At 49.6% G+C, this 27,567-nt stretch overlaps 1 protein-coding gene across 3 annotated transcripts in view; it reads left to right on the top strand.

The window, feature by feature from the left end:
• The window catches only part of TBC1D2B (TBC1 domain family member 2B), an 84,853-nt gene extending 57,748 nt beyond the window's left edge, over positions 1-27,105 (top strand). For 2 of the 3 annotated variants that reach the window (XM_065871435.1, XM_065871436.1), the window contains exons 7-13: positions 5,115-5,225; positions 6,462-6,655; positions 9,620-10,114; positions 12,907-13,024; positions 20,912-21,097; positions 22,780-22,901; positions 26,910-27,105. In XM_065871435.1, the coding sequence (XP_065727507.1) occupies positions 5,115-5,225; positions 6,462-6,655; positions 9,620-10,114; positions 12,907-13,024; positions 20,912-21,097; positions 22,780-22,901; positions 26,910-27,105 (1,422 nt within the window). The remainder of the gene's footprint in view (positions 1-5,114; positions 5,226-6,461; positions 6,656-9,619; positions 10,115-12,906; positions 13,025-20,911; positions 21,098-22,779; positions 22,902-26,909) is intronic. The other variant, XM_065871437.1, reaches the window with a different exon arrangement.
• Positions 27,106-27,567: the final 462 nt, after the last annotated feature.

Consider the following 27,567-nt stretch of genomic DNA (forward strand, 5'->3'; position numbering starts at 1 on the left):
CCCAGTGGCCCTGGGGATGGGAGGCTGGTTCCTAAATGGAGGTGACTCTCCCCATCATACCTGGGGTGGTGGCCAGCTGATGAGGTAGGAAGAGCGTTACTGGGGGCATGGGCAGTCTGACTCTGTGCCCGCGGAGAAGCGTGCTGGTCCCGAGGGGAGAGCTGAATGGCCTTGGGCCACTGTCAGTCAGGCCACAGCGAGGGTCCCAAAAGTTTTGCTGCAACCAGTTCTCAATTTGGAGAAGTTTCAGGTGGAGAAGTGTCTCCTAGGACATGAGGCATTAGGTGTAGCCCAGACCCCAGCTGACCCCACACAGTTCTGCAGCTGTCGGTCCCACCTGGCCGCAAAGTCTTCCTCACCTGGCTACCCACTTTTTGCAAATAATGTGGCACCGAGGATGTTTTGCCCCCCCAAATGCAGTTTATCCTTGAAGGGCAAAGGTTTGCCACTTTTGAGGTTGTTACTGAGCCTGCTTCCTGACTAGTAGTACCTGTCACGCAGTGTCAGTAGATTGCATGCCTGATGGACATGCCTGAGCCTTAAAGATAATTCCAAAATGGAAATTAAAACACTGGAATAATGGCAGCTTTGTCGGAATATGTGTGTGGTCTCCCATGGTGACAGCTTCTCAGTGACAGCACCCAGTAGATATATGAGGCCAGAAGGATTTATTGGTGAGAAGGACCAAAAGGGCAAAAACACCACCAAAACCCTCAATCTCATTACTTTATAATTATATCTACTACAAAAAGAGCCGTGTTTTAAAAAAAAGAGGTCCTGGTTAGTGTTGCCTGTAAAATTTGGTTTTGTTTATATATGCAACTTAGAGTGTACTGACCCTAAATATACATCCCATCAATGATACACGTTTTAAGACCACTTATTTAAGGTCAACTGAATTTTATATTTTGCGAGCACGTCTGTCTTGATAGTGTTTGGAGAATGACACCAGGGCATTCGGTTTCCAGGTCCCAGTGCTCGGCAGTGGGGGACACGTGGGGAGCGTGTTTTCCCGGGTAGCCGAGCCAGGGTGTGGAGGGGAGTGTGTGGCTTTGTTGTTGTGGCTCCACACAGCTCCTTTTGGAGACGACTGATGGAGCTGATCACAACTAGACTTCTCGACCTTTTCTTTTTGTGGGGTAGCGGGTGACATTTTTTTTTTTTTTTTCCTCCAACATTTCTCAGCTTAATTTATAAAGTCTGTGGCTCCAGAATTCCACAAGAGTGAGGTTAAGTGGTGAGGCAGAAAGGTTGTTAGGGGACTTCCCTGTGACCTGTTCGTCTGAGTGAGTCCTGCCCGGCTTGGTGACCTCATGTTTTCTGACATTGCTCTACCTGGGCCGGATATTGCCAGGGCATCCCCTGGGCCATGCAGGAGGCAGTCACGTTCGTGCCTCCTCTGCGGTGGCACTGGGAGAATTGGAGTGAAGAATCTCATTGTCCTTCACTTTTAGATACCGCATGGCTTCTATATTGATTTCTTCGTTTGACCCCAAATTTAAAATGTCTGGGTGGGGAAAAAAAAATTTTGTGTCTGTTTTGGTGGGGGGAAGGTATCTTTTTTGTTGTTGTTACTGTTACTATTCAGTGTCTTGCTTTATAGTCAGTGTATGTGCCTGTAAAGATTTCTGCTTTTTAGAAACATTTCTTTTTTTGGTCTCATATGTGGTCACTTTCTGTTCCTGTAGTATCTTGAGGCAGGAGCACATATTGGTCTTAGGATTTTACCACCCTAGTGATTTAAATATTTTTCCCACACTTCCTTCCAGGCCTTTTCCATGTTTACATAATTCTTCCATTTCCTGGAGTAGATAGACTTTTGTTTCATTCAGCCTTGGAACCCAGGCACTTTCTGTATTGCTATCATTAATGGTTCCAGATTGTCCATCTTTTGACTCTGTCATCATTTACTTACTCAGCCTCTGTCTTCTTTCCTGTGATTTGTTATTTCGTGAATATCTTCATGCGTACAGCTTTTCCTTCTTGGGACTCTTTCATTCATTCAGCCAGTCAGCCATGTGCTGGGCTTTGTACTCCACACAAAGTATACAGTCTCTGTCCTCCTGGAGCTCAGAGCTTAGTTTATAAAGCACAAAAACAAAAAAGCAGAACACAACTGTAATAAACATCAATGAGGAAGGGGATGTGTCCCAGTATGGGGTGGCGGTTTAGACTGAGCATGGGCTCTGGAGTCAGACCTGGCTGGGTTCAAACCCAGCTTTACCACTCATGACCTCTGACCTTGGGCAGGCTGGTTCACCTCTCTGCCTCAGTGTTCATCTGTGAAATGGCGCTTACCTCATAGGGTCTTGTAAGGGTTAAAAGAGGTATTCCATGTAAAGTCCTCACAGGGCACCTGGCACCTCATAGAGTCTTAACTTGCTGTGATCATCGTTCTAGAGAAAGAATCCTTTTTTTTTTTAATTTTTGAATTTTATTATATTTATTTTTTTATACAGCAGGTTCTTATTAGTCATCTGTTTTATACACATCAGTGTATACATGTCAGTCCCAATCACCCAGTTCATCACCCCCCCCCCCAACAACTGCTTTCCCCCCTTGGTGTCCATACGTTTGTTCTCTACATCTGTGTCTCAACTTCTGCCCTGCAAACCGGTTCATCTGTACCATTCTTCTAGGCTCCACATACATGCGTTAATATGTGATATTTCTTTTTCTCTTTCTGACTCACTTCACTCTGTATGACAGTCTCTAGATCCATCCACGTCTCAACAAATGACTCAATTTCGTTCCTTTTTATGGCTGAGTAATATTCCATAGTATAAATATGTGCCAACTTCTTTATCCATTTGTCTGTCGATGGGCATTTAGGTTGCTTCCATGACCTGGCTATTGTAAACAGTGCTGCAATGAACATTGGGGTGCACGTGTCTTTTTGAATTATGGTTTTCTCAGGGTATGTGCCCAGTAGTGGGATTGCTGGGTCATACGGTAATTCTATTTTTAGTGTTTTAAGGAACCTCCATACTGTTCTCCATAGTGGCTGTATCAATTTACATTCCCACCAACAGTGCAAGAGGGTTCCCTTTTTAGAGAAAGAATCCTTGAGATACATTATCAGGGCTTCCTTAGACGGTAAGGCAAAGTTTGACTCAAAGTCACAGATGGCACACTGTGGTGTCCTGCTCCCTCGACCCAGCTTGTGCTGCTCAGTCTCTGGCCGTCATGGCCCAGTGTGTTCTTTTGTTGCCCTCTAGCTCACCTTCCTTCAATCAGCCTGCCTTTTAGTAACATGTTTGCTCATTGTTTCCAAATATGAGAGCTTCAGGATGCCAGGAGAAAGGAGAACATCAGGCTTCTGATCAGAAAAGGAAGTCTGTGGACCTCCTCTGGGGTTTGACAGCGCCTGTCTTCAATGCTTGTCATGACGTGCGGTCTTGCTGAGACTGAGAAGGTGTGATGCATATCAGAGCTCAGGTGGGCGTCAGGGGCCAAGCACCTGGGCCAAGGGCGCAGCAGGCCTGGCTCCCAGCCCGACACTTAGTAGTTGTGCAGCCTCCCCGTGGCTCAGCTCTTCACCTAGGAGGTGGAGATGACGAGAGTGGCTGCTGAAGAGCTGTGAGGTTTAAATGGGATCGAGGACCACAGGGCACCTGTAACCCGTAGCAAGTGCTCCGTAGGTGTCAGCGATCAAAGGGACCGTTGGAACATTTTCAGTTCTTCGGTATTTTCAGGGGAGATTGTGTACCGCCATGGTGGCTTCTAGTTTGGAGATTGGGGCATGTCTCTGGACACATCTCTGGGGAGGGGCCATGGTCTCTGTCCTGGGACAGCACAGGTGTCAGTGCCTTTCTTGACCACCCTTGGCCTTCTCTTAGAGCTGTTGTGAACAGTTTCTCCTGTGATTGAGGGATCAAAAATTCCTTGAAAACTTCAAACAGAGTAGGGGAAAATGACATTTGTAAAAGACTGAATTTGGTAGGGAGCATTTAGAAATCACTGCCACAGTTGTCTCAAAGGTTCCCTTTCGCTTGCCTTGCTCAGGGTGTCAAGGGCTGAAGGTCACGTATGGCACCCGCTTCTGCCAGGGCTGAACTTTTAGTTGGACTTGGCAGAACGTGTCACCGGCTTGTGATGTTCTCTTAAAAACAGAAAGTAAATGTGGCAAAAGTTAACAATTGGCAAATTTAGGTGAAGGGTATATTGTGTTTATTGTACTTTTCTTTCAACGTTTTCATAAGTTTGAAATTTTTTAATGTAAAAAAGTTGAGGAACATGTTCTCTTAGGTGCCTTGTACATTGTAGGTTATAGGTATTCATTATTAAGTGTAATTCTTTAGGTAAGGGCTTTGTGTATGTGTGTAGCCTCTTCCACATAAACTGGATACGTAAAAATGAGAATCTACAGAAAATTTGTTCAGTTTCTCTAGTTAAAAAACAAAATGAATGTAAGGCATTACCTTTTGTACCCAATGAATGTGGGTAGATAAAATATTTGCATAGATTTAGGACATAAGTCCTACTTACTTTTCCTAAGGACAGGTGAGAAAAATCTCCACCATTAAATAAATTTATTTCCCCATCTCCTTCATTACAGCAGTAGTCCCTGCCTACCTTCTACTGCCAAGGGTAGCCGCAAAGTTTACTCAGAAAGGGTCTGGTAATCAGCTTTCATTTCCTTAGAACTTGTTCTAACTTAGCAGGGCTATTTGATTGGTGAGGCAGCAAAATATTACTTATATTGAACAGGGGTCCCCAGCCCCTGGGCCACGGAGTGGTATCGGTCCATGGCCTGTTAGGAACCAGGCCGCACAGCAGGAGGTGAGCAGTGGGCGAGCGAGTGAAGCTTCATCTGTATTTATAGCTGTTCCCCGTCGCTCGCATTACCGCCTGAGCTGTACCTCCTGTCAGCATTATGGTGAGTTGTGTAATTATTTCATTATATATCGCAATGTAATAATAATAGAAATAAAGTACAGAATAAATGAAAAGTGCTTGAATTGTCCCAAAGCCATCCCCCCACCCCCCGGTCTGTGGAAAAATTGTCCTCCATGAAACCGGTCCCTGGTGCCAAAAAGGTTGGGGACCGCTGATATAGAATAATTAATCAACATTCAACCAATGTGAATTGATGGACCTTTTTTTTGCAACAGGATAATCTACAGGGGTACAAAACGCAAAATAAATTTCTGAATAAGGAAATCTTGGAACTCTCAGCTCTACGGAGAAATGCAGAAAGAAGAGAGAGGGATCTGATGGCAAAGGTGGGTCAGGATGGTTATATTCTATTATCTGGTGGGAGGTATGATTCAGAAACCATTTAAAAATGGACATGCTTTAAAATCAGTTCAACCCACATGCTTGGAGGGTGTGGTTATTGATACCAAATTATATTGAAAGTATATAAAGTGCATAGCACTGTGTTTAGTTTCACTTCATGATGAAGACAAATAGAAATGTCCTGAGAGGTGGCTTTTATTCACACATATAATGAAGTTTACAGAAAAAAAATTAAATACAATTCTAAGGTTCCCCCAAATTAAGGTTATTTGGATCTTGATTTATGCTACTGAGTTGTGTGAATCAGTTTCTTATCTATAAATGGGGATGGTGAGGGTGATGCCCCCTCTGTGAACCTGATAGGGTTGGTTTGAGAGTTGGATGTGACTGTGGCGGGAAAGGGCTTTGCAGGGTGTAGAGACATCACAGACTTTCCAGTTACAATCAAATGAAGCTCAGAGACACTGTGTCAGCAGCTGTTGTATGCCTCATATACCTTTTGAACAGTCCTCAGAACATCTTCCCAAACGTTGTTCCTGCATGTTTTCCAGGGGTGTATTGATTTGTCTGATAAGGTAGCAGATGAGAGCTAGTTCTGGGTCACAGCGTCCTAGGAAAGTATTGATGTTGCATGGGATGGCTGCTTGGGGCTCGTGTCCAAGTGGCACTCAGCTTGACCTCAGTAATGGGTGTGTGGCCTGGTTTCTGCTGCTCACCTCAACCCTGTCCAGAACTGATATGTGTGTTGACATGCAGAGGCCTTATTACCAGTACTTCTGTGTCATACCCCCCTAGAAGGAAGACGGGGCCCATGTGGGCCATTTAAATAAGACAGGTGGCCTGTGGCATAAATTCATCTCGTCTTTTTTTTTTTTTTTTTTTTTTTGCGGTACACGGGCCTCTCACTGCTGTGGCCTCTCCCGCTGCGGAGCACAGGCTCTGGACGCGCAGGCTCAGCGGCCACGGCTCACGGGCCCAGCCGCTCCGCAGCATGTGGGATCTTCCCGGACCGGGGCACGAACCTGTGTCCCCTGCATCGGCAGGCGGACTCTCAACCACTGCGCCACCAGGGAAGCCCCATCTCTTGTCTTTGATACAGTCTCTCTCTGGCTCGCTTGCTAGTGGTTCTTGGCTTGTCATTCTTTGCTTGCTTGAGGTACTTAAGGATTGCTCTTCCTGTGTCTCTGTCTGATTGGAGGTAACTACCACATTCTCTGTAGTATTCTAGCCTGGAAGCCAAGCTCTGCCAGATAGAAAGCAAATACTTGATACTGCTCCAAGAAATGAAGACACCAGTTTGCTCAGAAGAACAGGGGCCTTCTCGGGATGTCATAGCCCAGCTGCTGGAGGATGCTCTGCAGGTTGAGAGCCCGGAGCATCCGGAGCAAGCATTCGTTAAACCTCATCTCGTCAGGTAAAGGTGCTAGAGGCTGTTGGGGATAGTGGGACCCATTTCTCAAGCCCCTCTTTCAACAGCAGTAGCCATTCATTGAGAACTCTACACAATTCTCCGTGTCTCGTTTGATGCTCATGACAAGGACCGTCCAGTCATTAGAACAGATAATGTCATCAGTCTTGCTGTAATAATCAAGTAACAGAGCTGGGGTTCAGCCTAAGTTTTCATTCCGAGACCTTTCTGCCATGTACCATGCCAACGTGGGTGGTAGCCAGTCCTGCTGCAAGAGGAGCCCGTCTTCCTAGGAGTAGAACCCTCTCCAGAGACATGGCTGGACCCATGGGTAGTTTGAAAGCCAGGGGGGACCCTATGTGGAAAATTGGGTCTTCTCTGTAAGGGAAGGACACTTGGGTAACCTGATTCAGTGGTTCAGAACTCATTGAGGGTCTGATACAAGCCGTGGACACCCTTGGCCCCAAAATGCAGTTGGACACACACACAGTATTGCATATACTTTTCAGAAAATCATGGAGTGTGGAAGCCTGTGATGGATCTTGGATTAAGAACCGTCATATCCTAGTTTCTTAAAACTGAGATTCATGAAATACTGGCTCAAGGAGAAATCTGCAAATCCACTCAGTCCAGTCCCCTCCTTGTCTCCGCCCCCTTGCCCCTGCAGCCCTGTACCTAGGCCCTGCTTGCTGCTGTGGCTCAGCTTCTCCAGCCCCACCCCTGCCCCAGGGGAAGCCTGGCTTCAGCTTGACCCACTCTTTCCCTTCTCTGTGCTTACAGCACTGGCCTGCCTTGTCCATGTTACTCAGTCGACAGGTAAAACTATGCTTTCAGATTGCGACCAACGCCAGTTACAAAACTCTTACGGAGGCCTGTGTGCCGGGAGCCGTGCCAAGGGCCTTATGTGCAGGCCTGTATTTAACGTAGCTCAGCCAGGCAGATGTTTTTATCCTTGCTCAGAAAATGTGGAAGCTGAGGTTAGGGAGGTGATGTAACTTGCCCAGGTCACACAGATGGTGAGTGGCAAGGATGTGGCCCCAGACTGGGCAGCCCCATTCCCAGGCCAGGAGCGCTGTCTCCATGCTGTGCGCTTGTGCTGCGTCCGCAGTGGCGGGGGACTCCCGTGAGGGTGGCCTAGCAGTCTGCCCTGAGGGCACCACGTCTTCTTCCTGCTTGTGTTTTAGGCTCTTACTATTCATGTTGTATCTTTTCAAACTTCATGTATGACTAGAACAATGGCTGTGTATATTGATTTACTTTCAACTTTTCATTATGGAAAATTTCAAACATACAAAGTAGTAGACGGAATCATATAACAACCCCCATATGCAACCTGTTACCCAATAATTTAGCAATTATTAACATTTTGGTAATCCTGTTTCTTCGTACCCTTCCCTTCCAAAGTTTTTTTTTGTTTTTTTTTTTCCTGGAATATTTTAAAGAAAGTATCAGACATGTCATTTCAGCTTTAAACACTTCAATATGTACCTCTAATTGAAGACAGGTTTTAATATGCTAATCCTACCGTATTCATACCTTTTTGCAACTTACTTCTTTCAACATTGTTTTCTGAAATTATACAGGTTGATACGTGTAGCTCCTGAGAATTTTTTTTTACCTGCCTCACAGCTTCACATTTTTATTCCTTCTGTCATGGTGAACACTTAGAATGGTTCCATTTTTCCTTGTTACAAACCATGGTGCAGTAAACATCGTGGTACATGTATCCATGTGTCCGTGTGTCTGCGTGAGAGAGTTTCTCCAGGGTGTAGGCTAGAAGTGGAATTCCTGACCTGTAGGGAATGCACATCTTCAGCTCTGCTAGATCTGACTTCCAAAGTGCTTGTACAGGTTTACACACTCAGCAGCAGTGTGTGAAAGGCCTTTGTATTGGTTTTCTATGACTGCCATAACAAATTATTGTTTTAAGCCAGTAAGTTTGTGATACATATTTATTATGCAACAGTTCTGTCGGTCAAGCAGCCCAGCATGGTCTCGCTGGATGAAAGTCAGGGTATTAGCAGTGCTGCGTTCCTTTCTGGAGGTTCTAGGAGACAGTTTGTGTCCTTTCTTATTCAAGATGTTGGCAGAATACAGTTCCTTCTGGTTGTAGGACTAGGTCTCTGTTTCCTTGCTGCCTGTCAGGTGTGGCCATTCCCAGCTTCTGGAGGCCACCTGCATTCCTTGGCTTGTGGCCGCCTTCTTCCATCTTCAAAGTCAGCAACCGTGGGTCCAGGCCCTCTCTCCCACTTCACATCCTTCCTGCCTCTTCTTCCTTTGTCGTATCTCTGGTCCACTCTTCTACCTTCCTCTTCCACTTTAAGGGCTCCTGTGTTTACTGTGGTCCCACCCGGCTAACCCAGGATAATCTCCCCGTCTTAAGTTCTGTAACTGTAATTCCACATGCCGTAACGTGACATATTCACAGGTTCCAGGGACATTTTTGGGGGCCATTATTCTACCTACCACAGCAGAATAATTCTTTTTCTTTTTAAGAATTAAAGAATTCTTAATTCTTTGTCATCCCTAATATCTTACAAATGTTTTCTCCCTTGTCTTTTCACTTTTTAAAACATTCTTCGAGCGTAAGTGTTAGGGATGTGTGTATGTAGGCTATATAAACATACATGCACATGTATATTAATGTAGCCAAATTCATCAGCCTTGTATTTGCAGTATTGCTTGTATTTTCTTTTGTGCTTTTCACATTTAGCGCCTCAGCCATCTAGAATTGATTATTTTCCTGTATAGTATCAAGGAAAGATCTAACGTAATTTTTTCCCATATAGATAGCCAGTTATTCTCACCCTGTTTATTGAGAAGTTTATTATTTCCTCACTGAGTTGAAATGCCTGGTCATATATCAAAGTGCCATTTACACACGGGTAGATTTCTAGGTTCTCTTTTCTGTTTCATTGGCCTTTTTGCCACATTGCATCATTTAATTTTTTCTTTTGTTTTTCTCAACAGTGAATATGACATTTATGGGTTTAGGACTGTCCCAGAGGATGACGAGGAAGAGAAGTTGGTCGCCAAAGTCCGAGCATTGGACCTGAAGACTCTCTACCTCACAGAAAACCAGGAGGTTTCCACTGGCGTCAAGTGGGAAAACTATTTTGCGAGCACAGTGAACAGGGAGATGATGTGCTCTCCAGAATTAAAGAACCTGATCCGTGCGGGCATTCCACACGAGCACCGTTCCAAGGTGTGGAAGTGGTGTGTGGACCTTCACACCAGGAAATTCAAGGACAGCATTAAGCCTGGTTACTTCCAGACCTTGCTTCAGAAGGCTCTGGAGAAACAGAACCCGGCCTCCAAGCAGATCGAGCTGGACCTGCTGCGGACTCTGCCCAACAACAAACATTACTCGTGCCCCACCTCGGAAGGCATACAGAAGCTGCGCAATGTCCTGCTCGCCTTCTCCTGGCGGAATCCAGACATTGGCTACTGCCAAGGTCTAAACAGGTGGGTGCCTGGCCCACGAGGTCTCCTCTCTGCTGTTAAGATAACTTGTAGCTCCGGGCGCTGCCTGACAGCCCCCTCCCCTCCTCCTGGTGAGCCAAGAAAAACCAGTCTTTTAAGGGAAATAAATATCAATAGCTGCAGTAAGCTAGTTTTAGTTATGCAGTATCCCCAATTCTAGAATAATTGAGAGAAACAGACATGCTTTTGGAAAGTATTGGGTTGGCCAAAAAGTTCATTCGGGTTTTCTGAATGAACTTTTTGGCCAATCCAATATTAAGAACACCAAAGTCAAACTATTTGGAACAACAAAATGAGAAATCATTTTGATTCCTTGTTGTTCTCATCACACTCAGGTTTTTTTTTTTTTTTTTTTTGCGGTACGCGGGCCTCTCACTGTTGTGGCCTCTCCCATTGCGGAGCACAGGCTCCAGACGGGCAGGCTCAGCAGCCATGGCTCACGGGCCCAGCCGCTCCGCGGCATGCGGGATCCTCCCAGACCGGGGCACGAACCCATGTCCCCTGCGTGGGCAGGCTGACTCTCAACCACTGCGCCACCAGGGAAGCCCCACACTCAGGTTTTGATCAGAAGTTTGCTATCATTCATTTATAATGCTTGATGTGAAAACAAGGCCACTGTTTGTTTATACAGGATCTTTGTCAATCAAGAGGTTGCCCCAAACAATTTTTCAGTTGGTTAAACCTAGCCCTTGAAGAGCCCAAACTTGTTTTTTTTTTAGATGAGAGCCTTCTGCAGGTCTGGCATACTTCCCTGCTTCCATAGGCAGAGGACACTGAAAAGCCTCTCCTCTTCTCTAAATGATCCAGGCTCCTCATTCTGAGCTGAGATGCACCAGGATGAGGCCACGGGAGGTACTGAGGTCTGTTCTCCATGGAGCTGCTCCCCATCACTGGACTTTGAGTGCTTGTGGCTGCTTTTTACCTCCTGTCTGTCTCTTACCTCGCTGGTGCACTTTTGCTGCTGTCATTAGAGTCCTTTTGTGTTCCTCTGTGTAATCAAAGTAGGTAACCAAGCTTGCTAGAAATATGGACAAAGAATGAAGAAGCTCCGTGTGCCATCTTTAGCAGTTCTCCTTAAGTCAAGTGCATGCATTGAGTTTTGAATGCTGACGTTTATTGTGGCAGCTCATGGGCCTTTTTAATCCTCATCTGTGCTGGATACTGACCTCCAGATAAGGGCTATCTATTTGCATCTGAAATGAGAGTATTGCAGGAAGAAAAGCTTTTAAACTGGAATGTTAGTTGGTTAAGACCTGAAACCAATGGTTTCCAGGAAGTCATTGCCTCTGTGGTGGTCAGGATAGGGTGCCCTCTCTGGGCCCTGAAAGTAAAAGGGACTGTGGCTGCTCCTCGATGGTCCCCATTAAAAAAAAAAAAAAAGCCTGTAAATAAGTTATTGCCTAACAAAGCAGCCTTGTTTTGCTTAAATGCACAGTTCACACTGTATACTCAGTCTAAAAATTCCTGGAAGCTAAAAACCTCCGAAACTTAAGGGATCTTGGCGAGGACTCGAGCATGCCTGTTAGGGGTGCAGCAACACCCCATTTATCTGACATTGTCATGGAATCAGCTGTTCCACACATATGGAGACTTTCCAGAAAATTAAATCTTTCTCCGTACCATCACCATTAGGACCTCTAAATTTTAACCGTTTTACTGGACTTTTTTTCTCCACATTATTTTGTACATGCGAACAGAACTGTGAACCCAGAACTTCAGCAGAAGAATGCTAGCCTTTCCTCAGTGATTCAGGCCTGTCATCTGGAACATCAGTTAACTAAAAGTGATGTCGTCAAAGGCTCTGCTCTTTTCAGTCTCTCTACCCTTTCTCCTGGCGTCCGCAGGTGCTGTGCATGTCCTGGTTTTCTCTCCCTGTCCATCTCTACCTGTTGTAACCTTTCTACTCTTCATCTCATTCATGCCTACTCAAAGCATCCCCTTCCCAGTTCTTTTTTTTTTAACCTTTTGAGATTTCATTATAATTTTATCCAAGGAAGAAAACAAAAACAGATTCTGAGAAGTGACTCTAGGGTTTTCTGTAAGTGATGCACAGAAGCTTCATGTCGCGAGCAGAGCTTCTTGGATATGTAGAGGGGGGCTTTTCTCTTGCCTCTTCCTTTTCAGCCTTCTGCCCTGAATGCCCGCTCAGAGCCAAACCTGGGGTTACTGGATGAGTAACCGCTCAGTGGTGACCATGTAACTAGCCAGACCCAAGTTTCTATTGTGAATGACGTAACAGGTGATACATACGGTCCCCTTTCCCACCCCACGTGTGTGCTGTGGATGCAGTTCTTTGAGAAAGCCCCACCGCAGTGATTCATTTGTCTGAAGCCCCTTTCAAGTAGACTGGTATCAAGAAAGTTGTTTTTAAACCATCATGTGTTCTTTTCCCCTTATATTCACCCCTGGATTTTTTTGTGCATAAAAGGATTAGTTGGAACTTCTTGAACAAAAAACTCGAAGAATTAGCTGCCTTAGCAAAAATCTTAGCATGAAAACATTTTCCAAAATGAGGCTGCCTGCTCATTGGGAAACAATTTCATCATCTTTAAACAAAAACCAAATGAAGGAATGTGGATGCAGCTTTGCTTCTCAAACTAGGAAATGCCACCCTCGCCAGGGAACGCTCGTTTAGTGTACTTTCTTGCAGAACTAGAAGTTGCTGTGGCCGTGGGAGAGTGCGGCATACCGCAGAGGCCTCTGTGAAGACGGGCCGGGCTGCCCGCGTCTGGGCTAGGAGGCTGGCGCTCACCTTGTTCTCCGTTTGCTTGTAGATTGGTGGCAGTGGCCCTCCTATACTTGGAACAAGAAGACGCTTTCTGGTGTCTAGTCACCATAGTGGAAGTTTTCATGCCTCGAGACTATTACACAAAGACTCTTTTAGGATCCCAGGTACCTCTAAAGATATTGTGCTTCTAGTCAAAAACCTGTAGAATTAGAGCTGCAATGTGACCTCAATTAAGCCTTGGCGGGGGAGGCTCCACGTGTGTGGACCCCTGAACAAGGTGCACACCGAGGCTGGGCCTGCCCTGGAGACTGGGCTGGGCTGCTTGTGAGCAAGTGCCAGGTCAGGCTCACTTAGTGCCCTGGAAGCCAGCAGAGTGATTGCTACATCCAGAGAGAAACAGACCAGGCCTGCAGACCTGCTCTGTGGTCACTGCTCAGCGCTGTCTACTCTGGGCTCAGCCTGCCTGGCCAGCTAAGTCACAATCCAGGGGTGCCTGGGGAGCTTGGTGTGTTAGCTTGGGTTCTCCAAGAAGTGGAGACCAAGGCAGAAGCAGATGTGCCAGAGATTCTGAGGAAAAAGACCTGTGAAGGATCTAGGGGAGGGACTGGGAAAGGCCCCGTGAACCCCCAGACCAGGGGAAGGAAGGAGGTTTGGGTAGGTGGGAAAAATCCCAGCCTACTGTGAGGTTCTGAGAAGGTTTTGGCCAGGCCCGTGTGGCGTCCTCAAGCCAACGTAACCTGTTAAAGGTGCACACATCTCAGTGGGAACGGGCTGCATTAGCGCCCTCCCTGCTCACCCACTGGCTGGAAGCAGCGGGGGCGACATGGCTTCTGTAAACAAATGTGGTGATGGATCCAGAGGGGCAGCGCTGGGGCTGTCAGTACTGCCCACAGCAGGAGATCTAAACAAGCACAGTTCATGCCCACCACGCCTGGAGTCTGAAGCCAGGGGGCGGGTAGGATGATGTGGGCTGGGAGAGTCCGGGGGTTCTGTCTCCACTTGGGACTGTCCTGATTCTGGACCAGACCCTTGGCCGTTGCAGCCCAGGGCATCTCTTCCCTCTGCTGGGCTGGGGGTGCTGCCGTGACTGGCTTCTGTAATGGCCTTTCCCTGCTTCCCCGCTGGCAGCCCTCCTCCTGTGTCTGACATTTGGTCCAGTCCTGCCCAAGAGCCTTTTTTCTCTTGACCGCAGCTGTGCCCGTGTCTGTCCTCGTGGCATCCTCTTCTCCAGGCTCGTGCCAGTGCTTGGCCTGCCTGCTCACAGCCACTCCTTGCCCTCACTGCTCTACTCCTGTCCGGACAGCTGGCCCGCAGGCCGTCTCCCAGCTCCTGTGTCGGCCAGCAGAGGGGGGCGCGGCAGCTGAAGGCAGTTTTCTCCCTCTCCGTCCTGGGTACTGCCTCTGCCGGTGACTGTCTCCTCCGTGGTGCCAGCTCCTATCTGGCGGGTTCTTCATGCCAGCGGGGACCTCCCTGCTCCAGCCTGGGGGTGGCTTCCTGCCCTGGCCTCTGGACTGCCTCACTATCAACTGTTTGGTTTCTCAGCTTTTCCGTCACCAGTGTGACTGTTGCCCTGGGTAAATCCCTGTTATAAATGTTTAGCGTGGCTTCTGTTTGCCTAGTTGAGCCCTGAATTTTACTTTCTATTTGTATTTCTGCCTCTGGAGGGATCCTCATTACTGCCCTCTGTTACCACCTGTACTGCCCCCTCACCCGCTAGTTCCCCAGGCCAGGAACTCGAGTCAGCCTGCACCCCTCCTTCCTCTCTCTCTGTGTCCCTGGAGTTGCTGTTTCTGATCACTGCCACCGCCTGGCGGCTCTCAGATCGGTTCTCTCATTCGCTCCTCACTGTTAAGTCACCATCCCCTCTCCTGCATCACTGCAGTTGCCTCATCTCCTCTCTTCCTGCCTTCACTCACGCAGCCCTTCTGTCCGCCTCACTCACAGATTCAGCCACGTCCTCACCACCCCCCGCCCCACCCCCCGCCTTCCGGGCAGAGCCCAGCCTCCTTCCACACCCTGACCTGCCCGTTTGCTGGGCTGCTGGGAGCGCAGCATGCCCTGTGATGGAGCCCTTGTCCTCTGGTGGTACGCCATTCTCTGTGTACTTTTGTACACAGTTCCACTACCTAGACGGCATTGCCCCGCTTACCTCCCTAGAAAGCTGCTGCTCAGCCTGAGCTCATGTGCCCCTTCCTCTGTGATACTTTCCTGCCTCCCAAAGCTGACTTCAGGGCCCGCTCCCGTTCCCACTGCTCTGGCCCAGGCCTCGGTGACAGTGGTTATCATCCTGGGTCGTCCTGCGTGCTTGCTTGTCTTCCAGCTTAAGGGCTGCAGCCCTGTCTTTCATTTTAGTGTCTCTCGCACCCAGAAGTGAGTGTCTGAATTCACGTGAGCTCTTTGCCCAGGGAAAGGGAGCCCCGGCCCGTTGCTAGCAGCCACACAGCTGCACAAAGCCATGTGAGTGGAGGTATGGTTATCCCCATTTTACTTGGGAGAAAACTGAGGATCAAATCCACTAAGCATCTTGCCTGAGGTGCCACCACGGAGAGCCCAAGCTGGGGTTTGGCCTCAGACATCTGTGGCTCTGGGCCCAAGCTCTCCCCCTGCCCCGCCACTGCCTCTTGGAGTGCTGTGGGAGGACGGCAGGAGGGTGAGCTTTGCCCTTCCTACAGAGTGGGCTTTCCTTTGGGTTCCTGTCCCAGCTACATGGATGTCACCTGATCCCGGAGAAGCCCATCTGGTCTCCCTGTGATCGCTTCACTTTGCTAATTAAGCTAGAGATTAGTTTTTGTTAAAATAGTGGGTAAAGTAGTAGGAAATGAACAGCAGCGGGAAGAGGCAGCTGGCACAGTCAGGTGCGAATAAAGAGGTCAGTAAAGAAAGTTTTATATGTTCATGGACACCTGGAAGCTAGTAGCTTCAAAATTTCAAATGGGGGCTTCCCTGGTGGCACAGTGGTTGAGAGTCCACCTGCCAATGCAGGGGACATGGGTTCGTGCCCCGGTCCGGGAGGATCCCACATGCCGCGGAGCAGCTGGGCCCACGAGCCACGGCCACTGAGGCTGCGCGTCCGGAGCCTGTGCTCCGCAACGGGAGAGGCCACGACAGTGAGAGGCCCGTGTACCGCAAAAAAAAAAAAAAAAAAATTTTCAGATGACTCTGTTTCTGAATGAGAAGAATGAAGCACTGATCTTTCTTAGTCCCACTGAGGGGTGTGGTTGAGCACATCAGTGCTCGGTGTGCTCAGTGTGCCTGGCTCGGGGTTACATGGCCGGGTTGGAAGACAGGCCCTGTCCTGGAGCTGTGGAGCTTGGCCACATCACTTAACATCTCTGTGCCTCAGTTTCCCTGTCTGTAAGATGAGTGTCATATTCTCCTCTTATAGAGTGTCTGAGGTTGAATTCAGATGATGCATTAAAAGAGTTTAATATGATTAGAACACTGTAAAAACTCAATAAAATTATTATTAATGCTGTTATTACAGGCAGAAGGGGAAGACCTATTTTAAGTATGTGAATTTAAGATAAAGTTTGCCTCACATTGTCACATCAACATAAATGTAAACTCTAAAGAGACATTTTCCCCGACTTTAAGGGTTTTTAAAAAAAATTTTTGGTTGCATTGGGTCTTCGTTGCTGTGTGTGGGCTTTCTCTACTTGTGACGAGCGGGGGCTACTCTTGGTTGTGGTGCAAGGGCTTCGTGTTGCGGTGGCTTCTCTTGTTGTGGAGCACAGGCTCTAGGTGCACGGGCTTCAGTAGTTGTGGCATGTGGGCTTCAGTAGTTGTGGCTTGCGGGCTCTACAGCGCAGGCTCAGTAGTTGTAGGGGAAAAGGCTTAGTTGCTCCGTGGCATGTGGGGTCTTCCCAGACCAGGGATCGACTCCGTGTCCCCTGCATTGGCAGGTGGATTCTTTTTTTTTTGCGGTACGCAGGCCTCTCACTGTTGTGGCCTCTCCCGTTGCGGAGCACAGGCTCCGGACGCGCAGGCTCAGCGGCCATGGCTCACGGACCTAGCTGCTCTGCGGCATCGGCAGGCGGACTCTCAACCACTGCGCCACCAGGGAAGTCCCTCCCCCTGACTTTAAAAGTAATAGATGCTGTCAGAAGTTAGGTAATACAGAAATATATATTAAGAAGACGAAAAATCACCTGTTATCCTACCAGCTTGAGAATCACAGTTAGCATTTTGATATATTTCCTTTTTACTTTTTCCCAATACATTTAGGTATCCAGATTGAGAGACTGATTATCCTGGTTGGTTCACATGACAGCATGAGCATTTTCTCATACAGTTATATAGTTTTTAACCATCATATTTGGTGGCTGTAATATTCCATTGGGTGAATGGACTTGAGGTATTTAACCATTCTCCTATGATGGACATTGCATAAGGCCACTCGTAGAATGTGGATGGCTTTGTGTGTGCAGTCAGCCCCCAGCGCTGTGCTTTGCGAATCTCCTGCCAGAGCCCAGTGCCTGAGCCCCTTAACGCTGCGCTGCAGTCCAGATGCTCAGCGGCTTCTCCGTCAGTTCAGTGCACATTGTGCGCCAGGGCCTCGCTAGGCGCTGAGGACACAGAGATGAATACAGTCCTTCCACGTCCTCTTGAGCGGAGAGGGGCTGAACAGAGGCCCGAGCAAGTGTCCCTGGCAGCCTGCCCCACGCCAGCCATCTGCCGAGCACCCGGCAGCCTCGAGAACGAGACACCATCTGCCACCTACCTGGGAGGAGAGGTGTGTGCCTCGTTCTTCTCCCATTTCAAGGCCAGCTGACTGGTCCTTTCCTCTCAGGCACTTTCAGCCCAGTCCCTCTGGGCAGAGTGCATCACATCGCCATCTCTTGGTCCAGTGGTCAGTTGTCTGTGTCCCTTGCCCGTTTATAACCCCTTAAAAGTAGCACCTTGTCCTGTTGTCTCTTGTCCCCAGCCCTGGCCAGTGCTAAGCCTGAAGTGTGTGCAAATATGTAGTCGTTGTTTAAATGTTGAGGGATGGAATAGCACCAGCAGAAAAGAAGACCCATCACTAGTGAGTGATGCTGACCCTGCCCAGTGGGAGGAGCTGGGCCTCCAGGGAAACTGACCGAAGAAGACGTCTAGGAGTGGCCTGTCAGAGTGGCTACCGCACATGCATGCGTGGGATGCTTTTACAACTTGCCTTTCAGCTGTTGGTCCACCTATCAGAATTTTACAGAGGTGGGAAGTGGATGTGGGTGAGAAGGTGAGAGACTGATGCTTTTTGCACACTATGGGATGGTTTTATAACTTAAAAAAAAATAAATTTATTATTTTTGGCTGCACTGGGTCTTCGTTGCTGCACGCGGGCTTTCTCTAGTTTCGGCGAGTGGGGGCTTCTCTTCGTTGCAGTGCGCGGGCTTCTCACTGTGGTGGCTTCTCTTGTTGCAGAGCACAGGCTCTAGGCACACGGGCTCAGTAGTTGTGGCTCATGGGCTCTAGAGCGCAGGCTCAGTAGTTGTGGTGCACAGGCTTAGTTGCTCCGCGGCATGTGGGAGCTTCCTGGACCAAGGATCGAACCCGTGTCCCCTGCATTGGCAGGTGGATTCTTAATCACTGCGCCACCAGGGAAGTCCTATAACTTCTTATATACTTTTGTTTTTTAAGTCTTCCAAGAAAACTTAATTATATTTCATTTCAGCAAATTTAGATCTTCAAAATTTTGTCTCTTCTAGTCAGAAAGCAAACTGGACAAAAATGTATGTTTCCAACCACGATTCCTGTATTTTATCCTCTGTGCACCCTAGGGTGACTTTACAATGCTTTGGAATCATTTCTGTAAAAAATAATGTTTTTTAGTTTTTTAAGTTACTTTGCCTTTTAAAATTTTAAATTTCAACCAATGATACCTACTTGAACCTATGTAACATTCTTTTTTTAAAAAAAATTTTTGACTATAATGCCTTCTATATTTTTTTTAAAAAGCAAACCTTCCCCAAAGGATAAACAATTGATATTTTCAAAGTTTTGGATTATCCTAAAAAAAGGACATTTTAAAATGTCATTTTAACATTTATCTAGATTGTTTTTAGTTATTTTAGTATCCCAGTAATCCCAAGAATTATCACATCTTCTATCTTATCTTGACTGATATGCAGGTGAGAGTTTGGCAGGTTTTTCTGGGATCCATTCCTAGGAGTAGGCTTGCTGTAGGGTGAGGCTTCCCGTTTCCTGGGTGTTGCCGGATTGCTCTCCTAAATGGTTGTACCGGTTCACACTCCCCTCACAGTGTACCATTCAGGGAACGCTAAGGAGGTGATACACTTCCCGTGCAGCTGGCTCTTCCTCACTGCGCTCTCGTTCCTGGACGGCCTGGCTTTGGCCCACTGTGCATCTGTGGCTTGCTTTTCTCTGCTGGTCTCTCTCTTTCTCACGGTTTCACTGCTCACCTAAGGTGACCTCACTCCACCCAGGCCCTGGAGCCTCAGCCTCGGGTCTCTGGTGGGCTGCAGTTATCCTGCTGCAGATGCCCCTCGGGCACCAGCATGTCCCAGTCTCCCCCAGCCCAGCCCTCATTCCTATGATCCGGCCTCAGGGAACCACACTCTGCCCTCTCCATGCCCCTGTGGGAAGCCTGTGTATTCTGAGCACCCCTCTTCCTGACCTCTGACAGCAGAGGGGTCCGTAGGTTCATACAGACTTTACCTCTACACAGTTCTGATCCAGGTGCCCCTCTCCTCCCACCACCTTTCCTTGGTTCAGATTTTCATCACCTCTGCCCCAGGTGTGGTGGGGCCTCCATGGGGCCTTGCTTCCCCCTCAGCTTGGCCCCCTGTTTCAGGTGGAGAGATGGATCTAAAGTACAAATCCAACCACATCACTCTTCTGCTTAAAGCCTCTTAACGCTTCTCCTTCATTGCCTGCTGCGTTTTTCAAACACGAGTAATCGGGATTGGCGCTAGCTTTTTTTGTTTTTTTTCATCAAATCAAGTTGAATAGAGTAGAACTGTCCTACTTCGTGAGGTTAAGTGTTGTTTGTGAGTTTGTTTCTCTTCTGTGCACACAGACTAGGTGATGGCTGATGTATATTTTCTTGTGGGTCACAGACAAAGGCTGGAAAAGCCCCTGGCCTGTAGGTGAGGTCTGCCCCTCAGGGACCTGGTGCTTCTGCCGGGCTGAGCTGCGTCCTTCTCACCCCTTCTGCCCAGAATCCTGTGCTCCCACCGCAGGGCTGTTCTCCTCCAGGCTTGGCTGGGACCCGTCCGGGGCTCTGTAATGCTCTGTAAACACATCTTTAACCAAGCCCTGGTGGCCACAGCTATCGTAACAGTCCATACATCTGGCTTCCCCACTCGTCTTTTAGCTCCTAGAGGTCAGGGCTGAACCTGGTTCAACTCTCTGCCCAGCACTGGCCCCTGCTTGACACAGAGCATGGAGGGGTAACAGCCACCTATTTTGATATGTGTCTACCTAAGTCTCATGTAATCTTCACAGTAGCCCTGGGAGAGACAGATCATTAACTGTTTTCCAGGTGAGGCACAGAGCTGTCCAGAACATAATCTGCCCAAGGCCACCCGGCTAGAAAGTGGTAGAGCTGAGAACCAAACTCAGGTCCAGCTGACTCTGGAGTCCTTGCTCCCTCACTGCCCCACACAGCCCAGTAAATATTTGCTGAATGGATGTGGTGATATCACACTTCCTCTTTGGCCCGGGACTCGGGTATATGGCCCTTTGCAGCAGCACCCTCTGTATTTCCACGTGGATTAGCAAGACCGACTACGCCACCGGCTCTGCAGCAGCCCATTTTCATGGGGCATTTTGAGTACAGGAGTGGCTTTCAGGCCACAGAACCCACCCCCATACCCTGTGGAAAGGATGACAGGGGGCACTTGGTGAGCACCTGCAGTGTGCCAGGCCAGCTGCTTCTCGGGCTCACCCCAGCGTGGGTGCGGAGCAGTCCGCTCTGGGGTGAGCCCGCCACGCACTTGGAACAGCTACCCTGCTGTGTGTGGCGATGGGCCTGCAGCCCCTCCGGGGCCCCGGGTGGCCTGCTCGGTGCAGTGGCAGCCCCCATACGCTTCTCCCCTTTGCTCCCTCTCCAGGTGGACCAGCGGGTGTTCAGAGACCTCATGAGCGAGAAGCTGCCTCGACTGCATGCCCACTTTGAACAGTACAAAGTGGACTACACCCTCATCACGTTCAACTGGTTTCTGGTGGTGTTTGTGGATAGCGTCGTTAGTGACATCCTCTTTAAAATATGGGACTCTTTCCTTTACGAGGGACCAAAGGTGGGTCTGCTTGCTGCATGCCTCCATGGGCAGTGGCACTGGCAGCAGAGTGGCCGGCTTAGCTGGGAGGCACGAAGGGTGCCGAGGGGCAGAGTGATCCCAGCACCAGGTGCTGCTGGAGGTTGGTCTGGGGTCGCAGGAAGCTGCAGTCATTTGCTCGTTTATCAGAAACATTGAGTCTCTGCCAAACCCTGTGCCAGGCATGGGGGCTTTGATGGTTTGCAGTCTGAGCCTCAGCTTCTGTCAAACAGATGGCGGTATTATCCCCACTGTATGGATGAGGACGTAGAGGCCCAGAGCAAACAGAGGATCAGGGGCAGACTCGGGGGGCCAACTTCAGGGCCCTACTGCCCACAAGCCTCCCACCCAATCTGTTTTATGTTTAAAAAAAATCAGTTCGTGAGTAACACATGATAAACTCAAATCATATAACTAAGGGCGTGCAGTAGAAAAGAGATCCCCCGTCTCCCAGCCGTTCTTCTCAATGTACTGTATCTTTTTTTCAAGGTATTTTATGTATATCTAAAATATGTTTTTTAAATTTATTATTTATTGGTGATAGTTTCATATCAGGGCATATAGATCTGGCTCTTTTTTTTTTTTTTTTTTAAACTCTGCGTAGTATCTCCTTCTACAGATGAACCAGAAATTTACATAACAGTCCCCTGATGATGGACACTTACGCTGTTTGCAGTCTTTTGCCACGTCAGACTCTGCAGCTGTGACTCTTTATAATTGTCTTTCTGTAGGTTCAAGTGCATTCTTAGGTTTAGTCCTAGAAGTGGAAGTGCTATAGGTCCAGGGTAAATCCAGAACCAAAGGACCCTGTAGTTCTCATCGAGAATGCCAAACTGCCCTGCGGAAGGGCCTTAACCAATTTCTACTCCCACCGGCAAAGTTTGAGTGTGTATATTACCTCACACTCTGTCCAGTACAGTACATTATCAACTTTTTAATCTACTCTGTCATTATTGAAAAGAATTCTCAACCAGGGCTTAAACAGTGTTCCCTATTGGGCCACAGGTAGGGATGTTAAGAGATAATCTATTTAATCTCTGTAAACATTGTTTTCTAAATAAGAAAAAGTTCAGGTTGGTGCAAGCCAGCCCGTGCCCTTACATGTGGGCGAAGCAGTTTGTTCCAAAGCTGCTTGAACTTGTAGGACCACCAGGAGTCCATGCCCTCTGGCCTCAACGCAGCAACCCAGAAACAAATCAGTAGAAAAAAAAAGAAAAAAAAAATTATTTTCTTTCACCATACTCAGAAGTCAGAAATTCAGACCCTAGTTTCAGTAGGTGAGATAAAAACTGCCTCTGGAGGTGGAGCTTTCTAAGAGTTTCAGAATCAGAGGACCCTGGTTTTGATTTAATTTAAAAATTATTTCTAGTTCTATATAGCCTGTTGACTAGAAATGTGAGCTAAATGTGGAAGGATTCCACAAAGATTCTACTCCTTAAGGAAATTTTTGGTTTGGGCTGAAGTGTTGCTGAAAACCACCAAAGAGTGGAAACCTTTTTTCTATTAAGAAAGGCACTGGTGGAAATTGCACCTCAGGTCAAGTGTCTGCCCCAGGGCAGGCCGTGCAGGCTGCTCCCAGGGCCCAGGGAGGCCTTCCATCCCTGGAGCCGGTGCCTGGAGCCACGGTGCTTCTCTAGTCATAGATTTCCCTGTCCTTTCCACAGGTTATCTTCCGCTTTGCCCTGGCACTTTTTAAATACAAGGAAGAGGAGATCCTGAAATTGCAAGATTCGATGTCCATATTCAAGTATCTCCGTTACTTCACTCGCACTATCCTTGACGCTAGGTGAGTCCTTGGGGGCATCCCCAGACGCCCAGGAGGGCAGGGATCCTGACCTCTGCTTCCTTGAGAACGGACTGTCCCGGCCGTCTCAAACCCAGAGCCTTCCCAGGTGTGCAGTGGTGAGAGAGGGCGCTTCCTCCCAGGGAAAAGGGGGAAAGGAGCGGCCTCCAGAGACTAGGGAGGAACTAAGATGAAAGATGCTTTTATCCTTTATTCAACAAACACGAATCCCCGCAACCAAAGCACATTATTTGTCTGGTGAGCACCTGCTGAGTATCAACCACACGGCAAGCCCTCTGCCAGGCACTGAGGATGGTAGATGAGGAACAGGCCCTGTCCTTGAAGAACTTGTGGGGAAGTGTTACGGCCTGGTTTGCTCAGAGCTGCGGTGGAGGAAGCCCGGGGATGGGGCAAGTGCCAGAGGAAGGCCGGGTGACCTGGGCCAGGCAGGGGTGGTGGGGAGTGGGCAGCCCGGGCAGAGGGACTCAGGAGCCGTGTGCTCGCAGGGCTGTGGGCGCGCGGCGTGTTTGGGGGAACTGCCGCAGTGGCTCGGCCAGGGTGGGGCTGGCGCGGCAGGGATCGAGGCCGGGCGGGAGCAGAGCTGGGCTGTTAAGGCCCTTGTAGACTCTGCCCAGGACCTTGTGCTTCATCCTGAGTGTTGGGAAGTCCCTGCAGGGTTAGACACCAAAAGGGCACGTCAGGTTGGAGCAGGACTGACAGCAGGAGCCCAGGGGGTCCCGGCGAGAGAGGTGGTAGCCTGCAGCGAGGTGCCCCCAGAGACAGAAAAGAGGGGGCAGATTGAAGGGGGTGGAGAAGGAATTTGAACTTCCAAGTCCCCTGGCTTTCTGGCCTGGGAAGCTGAGCGTTCAGGAATCTCTTCACCCCCTCACTCCCCAGCCACACACTTTTTGCCTGTTCTGAGCCACCCTCGTCCGTGTGTCCCCTGAACTACAGTTGGCAGCTGCTCTGGCCCTGATGACCAAGGCTGGGTTCTCCAGGGGAGTTCTGTGGACCTGCTGCTGATTGGGCAAGTGAGGGCGCACGTCCCTGCGAACCACGGAGGCAGCGCTAACGTTCGCTGTGCCGAGGTGCTGGGAGCTGCCCGTACTGCACGGGAATGGATCCCTGCAGCAGACTTGTGGCCTCTTGAAAACCACAGGAGTCCTTTGACTGAGAAACATTTGGAGCTTATTAATGTTTTTCAAACTCTGTTGACTGCCACCCATAATAAGAACATTTTATCTCACAACCTAGGACACACGTACTGGAGTGTATGTAACTGAAACAAAAGAATTTGTTGAAATATTTCCAGCGCTTGCCAAAGATCTGTGCTGTACCCTCTGATATATTTTCTAAATACACTATTGCATATTTAAAATGCTCGTCATGACTCACTCAATTGATTCCTTGATCCACTGATGGGTGACAACCTACTTGACAAACACCAGTTCCCACCCTCCCCCCCCCGCCCATGATATGCTCACCTGACGGGGAGGGAGGGCTTCTCTCCTTGGCTGAGGTAGGGAGAGGTGGTTGGGCAGCGTCCAGGCCTCTGGTCAGCCAGGAGGGGCTGAGGGCTCCGGGGCTGCCAGAGTTTTGTGGCAGGAGAGCGTGTGGGGCCGGAGAGGGGGGAAGGAGGACCATTCCCCTGTGGTTCTCTTGAGTGAGGCCAAGGGACCAGGGAGGTGGACGCTGGGAGAAGGTGCTGGCTGAGGCCACACCTGGCTTCCTTGGATATCACCACTATCGTTAGGATCTTTTACTTGGGAAGTAGATTTTTAAGATGTTTTCAAGCTTATTGCTATATCAACAATAATAGGATATCCAAGAATAATGTTTGCCTGTGAAAGATTGATGCCGAGTCCTGGGGTGAACCTTGAGAGCGTTTGTTAATCTCACATCGGGTCAAGATGACCAGAGTGGCGTTCAGTGAACTTCACTCCAACAGCTAATGCGTGTGGAGGGCATCCTGCTCAGCCCCTAACAGTTTTGTGTGGGTCGTCAGTGCTGCCGGGTGGCAGAGACGCAAGGGGTGGTGGGCCTGGCCTGGATACGGGCCGTCCTGCGCACTCCTGCAGCGCCACCTGGCGAGTGGCTTTCGTGCAGTTTCCTGTCAGTTTGCCGCAGGAAGTCTGCGTCCACTGGACCCGGAGTTCCCTGTGCGGCGGGATCACCTGTGGGTGTTGTTAGGACTGCAGATGCCCTGGCCCCATCTCTAGACTGGGGCCCCAGTATTTTAATAAGCTCCCCAGACTAGCGGTTCCAAGGAGTGTCGACCTGCAGTGCCCTGATTGGTTCTGCGAGGAGGAGGCAGGAGACTGAGTGAGATGTGGTCAGGAGTCCGGTGCAACAAGATTAGACCCGTCTCTGAATCAGGACCTTCCGGGGCCTCGCACGCGCCAGGCGTTGTCCTCTGAACGTAGCTGACACGGGGCACTTTCACATCTCTCGACCGCACCTGCCAGGCCCGAGGCAGAGCGGTGTGCGGTCCCCCGTGCTGCCCCAGCCTGCGCTGATGGTGGCTGCCTGACGGAGGCAGCGGACAGTATCAATCCAATGCAGTGCTTTCTGTAGCAAGGAAGGGCCTGGACACTTGGATTTCAGGTGTGTGGAGCCTGTGACTCATAGCTGTTGGAGAAAAGGGGCTGGTCACGCAGGCCTGGTTCCCAGTCCCCAGCCAGCATTTTGTTTCACAGAGACCCACACTGAGTAGGCCTTTCCTGCTCACGAGTTCTAGAACATGCTCTGGGGAGCTCGGCTCCTAAAGCCAGCCTTTCTGACCCTTTACCTCCTTGCAGGAGCATCCTCTGGCTTGGAGTGAAGCATGTCTAAGGTGTGAGTGTTTAAAAATATAAGAGGGAGGGACTTCCCTGGTGGTCCAGTGGCTAAGACTCCGTGTTCCCAGTGCAGGGGGCCCGGGTTCGATCCCCGGTCAGGGAACTAGATCCCGCATGCCACGGTTAAGACCCAGTGCAGCCAAATAAACAAAATAAATAAATAAAATTTGAAAATGTATGTAAGAGGGAGGGATGCTAAGGGCATGTACACGTCACAGTAAAGCACCCCACGTGATGGGGCAGCGGCAGGAGCGAACGGTTTGTTTTCTGACAGGCGGGGAGGAAGTCCAGTGACACTGCTGTTTCATCACAGCCTCTCCCGGGTCTGCAAGAGCACCAGGCCTTAGATCCCTGCTGCTGGGGCCGGCAGAAGGGAGGCGGGGGCTTAGTGTGCGAGGAACCGGCTTCTGTGACAACACCAGATGGCTGTGGCTGCCGTGATTAGTGCTGGAAGCCCTTAGCCAGGCCTTGGGCACCTGCTAGTCCTGTTTTTATTAAACCGCTGGCCAGTGGTTAGGGGCAAGGTGCCGTGATTTTAAAGTATTTACTGTAGACGGGTGCCTTGACCTGGGGATAGTACGAAACCCACAAACTGCACGTCTCTCCGTGGACTGCGTCTTGACACCTGTCACACCACTGAGTCTGACAGTTACCCCAGGTTTGCTCGGGCATCCGTGCATCCATTCACGCTGCGTCAGTCCGTCCAGTGACAGAGCCTTTCTGAGCGCACCCTGCGCCAGGCCTCGTGCTGGTTCCGAGGACTCAGAGGCACGTGGCCCCCACCATCGCTGAGCAAGTGCCAGACCCCGTCCTTGTGCTCCCGGGCGGCAACTTGAGTAACCCCGTGCCCAGGAGGCAGCACCGCTGTTATCTGAACGTACAGATGAGGAATTGGGGGCTGGAAAGGGGGCTCACTTTCCCTGTTCTGCATCCCATGGGGAGCGTGTGGTGGAGCTGGCGTCTGGATCCAGGCCGGCGTTCGGGGGCTGCCCCTGCAGCCTCTGCATGAGCGCTGGCCTCCGAGTGACATATCTACATCAGGCCCTCAACGTGGTGTTCGGGCTCCGCCTCCCCACACCCCCAGGCCGGATCCAGGCTGGGCTGAAATAAGTGCTGTGTGTGAGCTCTCGCCTGAGCCCCCCTGATGCTCTGTCTCTGTGCTGTGTCCTGCCAGGAAGCTGATCGGTATCTCCTTTGGGGACCTGAACCCATTCCCCCTGCGCCAGATCCGGAACCGGCGCACCTACCACTTGGAGAAGGTCCGGCTGGAGCTGACGGAGCTGGAGGCCATCCGGGAGGACTTCCTGCGTGACCGGGACACCAGCCCTGACAAGGGCGAGCTGGTCAGCGACGAGGAGGAGGACTCCTGAGTGCCACCCACTCCCAGCCCGTGACGCCGCTCTTCCTGCCTTCACAACCAAAGTGTGCCAAAAGGATGAACTGCAGAGATGTTTCTGCTCGTTTCAAAGCCAGAATGTAACATCTGTGGTCTCTGGAAGTCTGCTGGGCAGATGTCCAAAGCCACACTGCACTTTCTCATTTCCACTCGGGGTGGGGGTCTAATCTGTTTACAGCCATCTTCATGCCATGGCACGTGGCTACTCGTATCCCATCATGCTTTCCGCCTGATCAGTGCATCGCTAGGCTTAGAGCTGGCAATTTTCAAGAGCCTATTTACAGCATCTGTCAGCTTTGTTGGTGACTCTGTGCTTAGAAAACCTGACGTGGGCCATCTCCCCTTGTGGTACCTCCTGTACGTCGTGGGCCGTCGTGGGCAACGTTTTCAACAGTTGCTGTGGAGGGTGCCCACTGCACTTCACACACTCCTGGGC

This window comes from Phocoena phocoena, chromosome 2 (genome assembly GCF_963924675.1).
Source record: "Phocoena phocoena chromosome 2, mPhoPho1.1, whole genome shotgun sequence".
Lineage (NCBI taxonomy): Eukaryota > Metazoa > Chordata > Mammalia > Artiodactyla > Phocoenidae > Phocoena > Phocoena phocoena.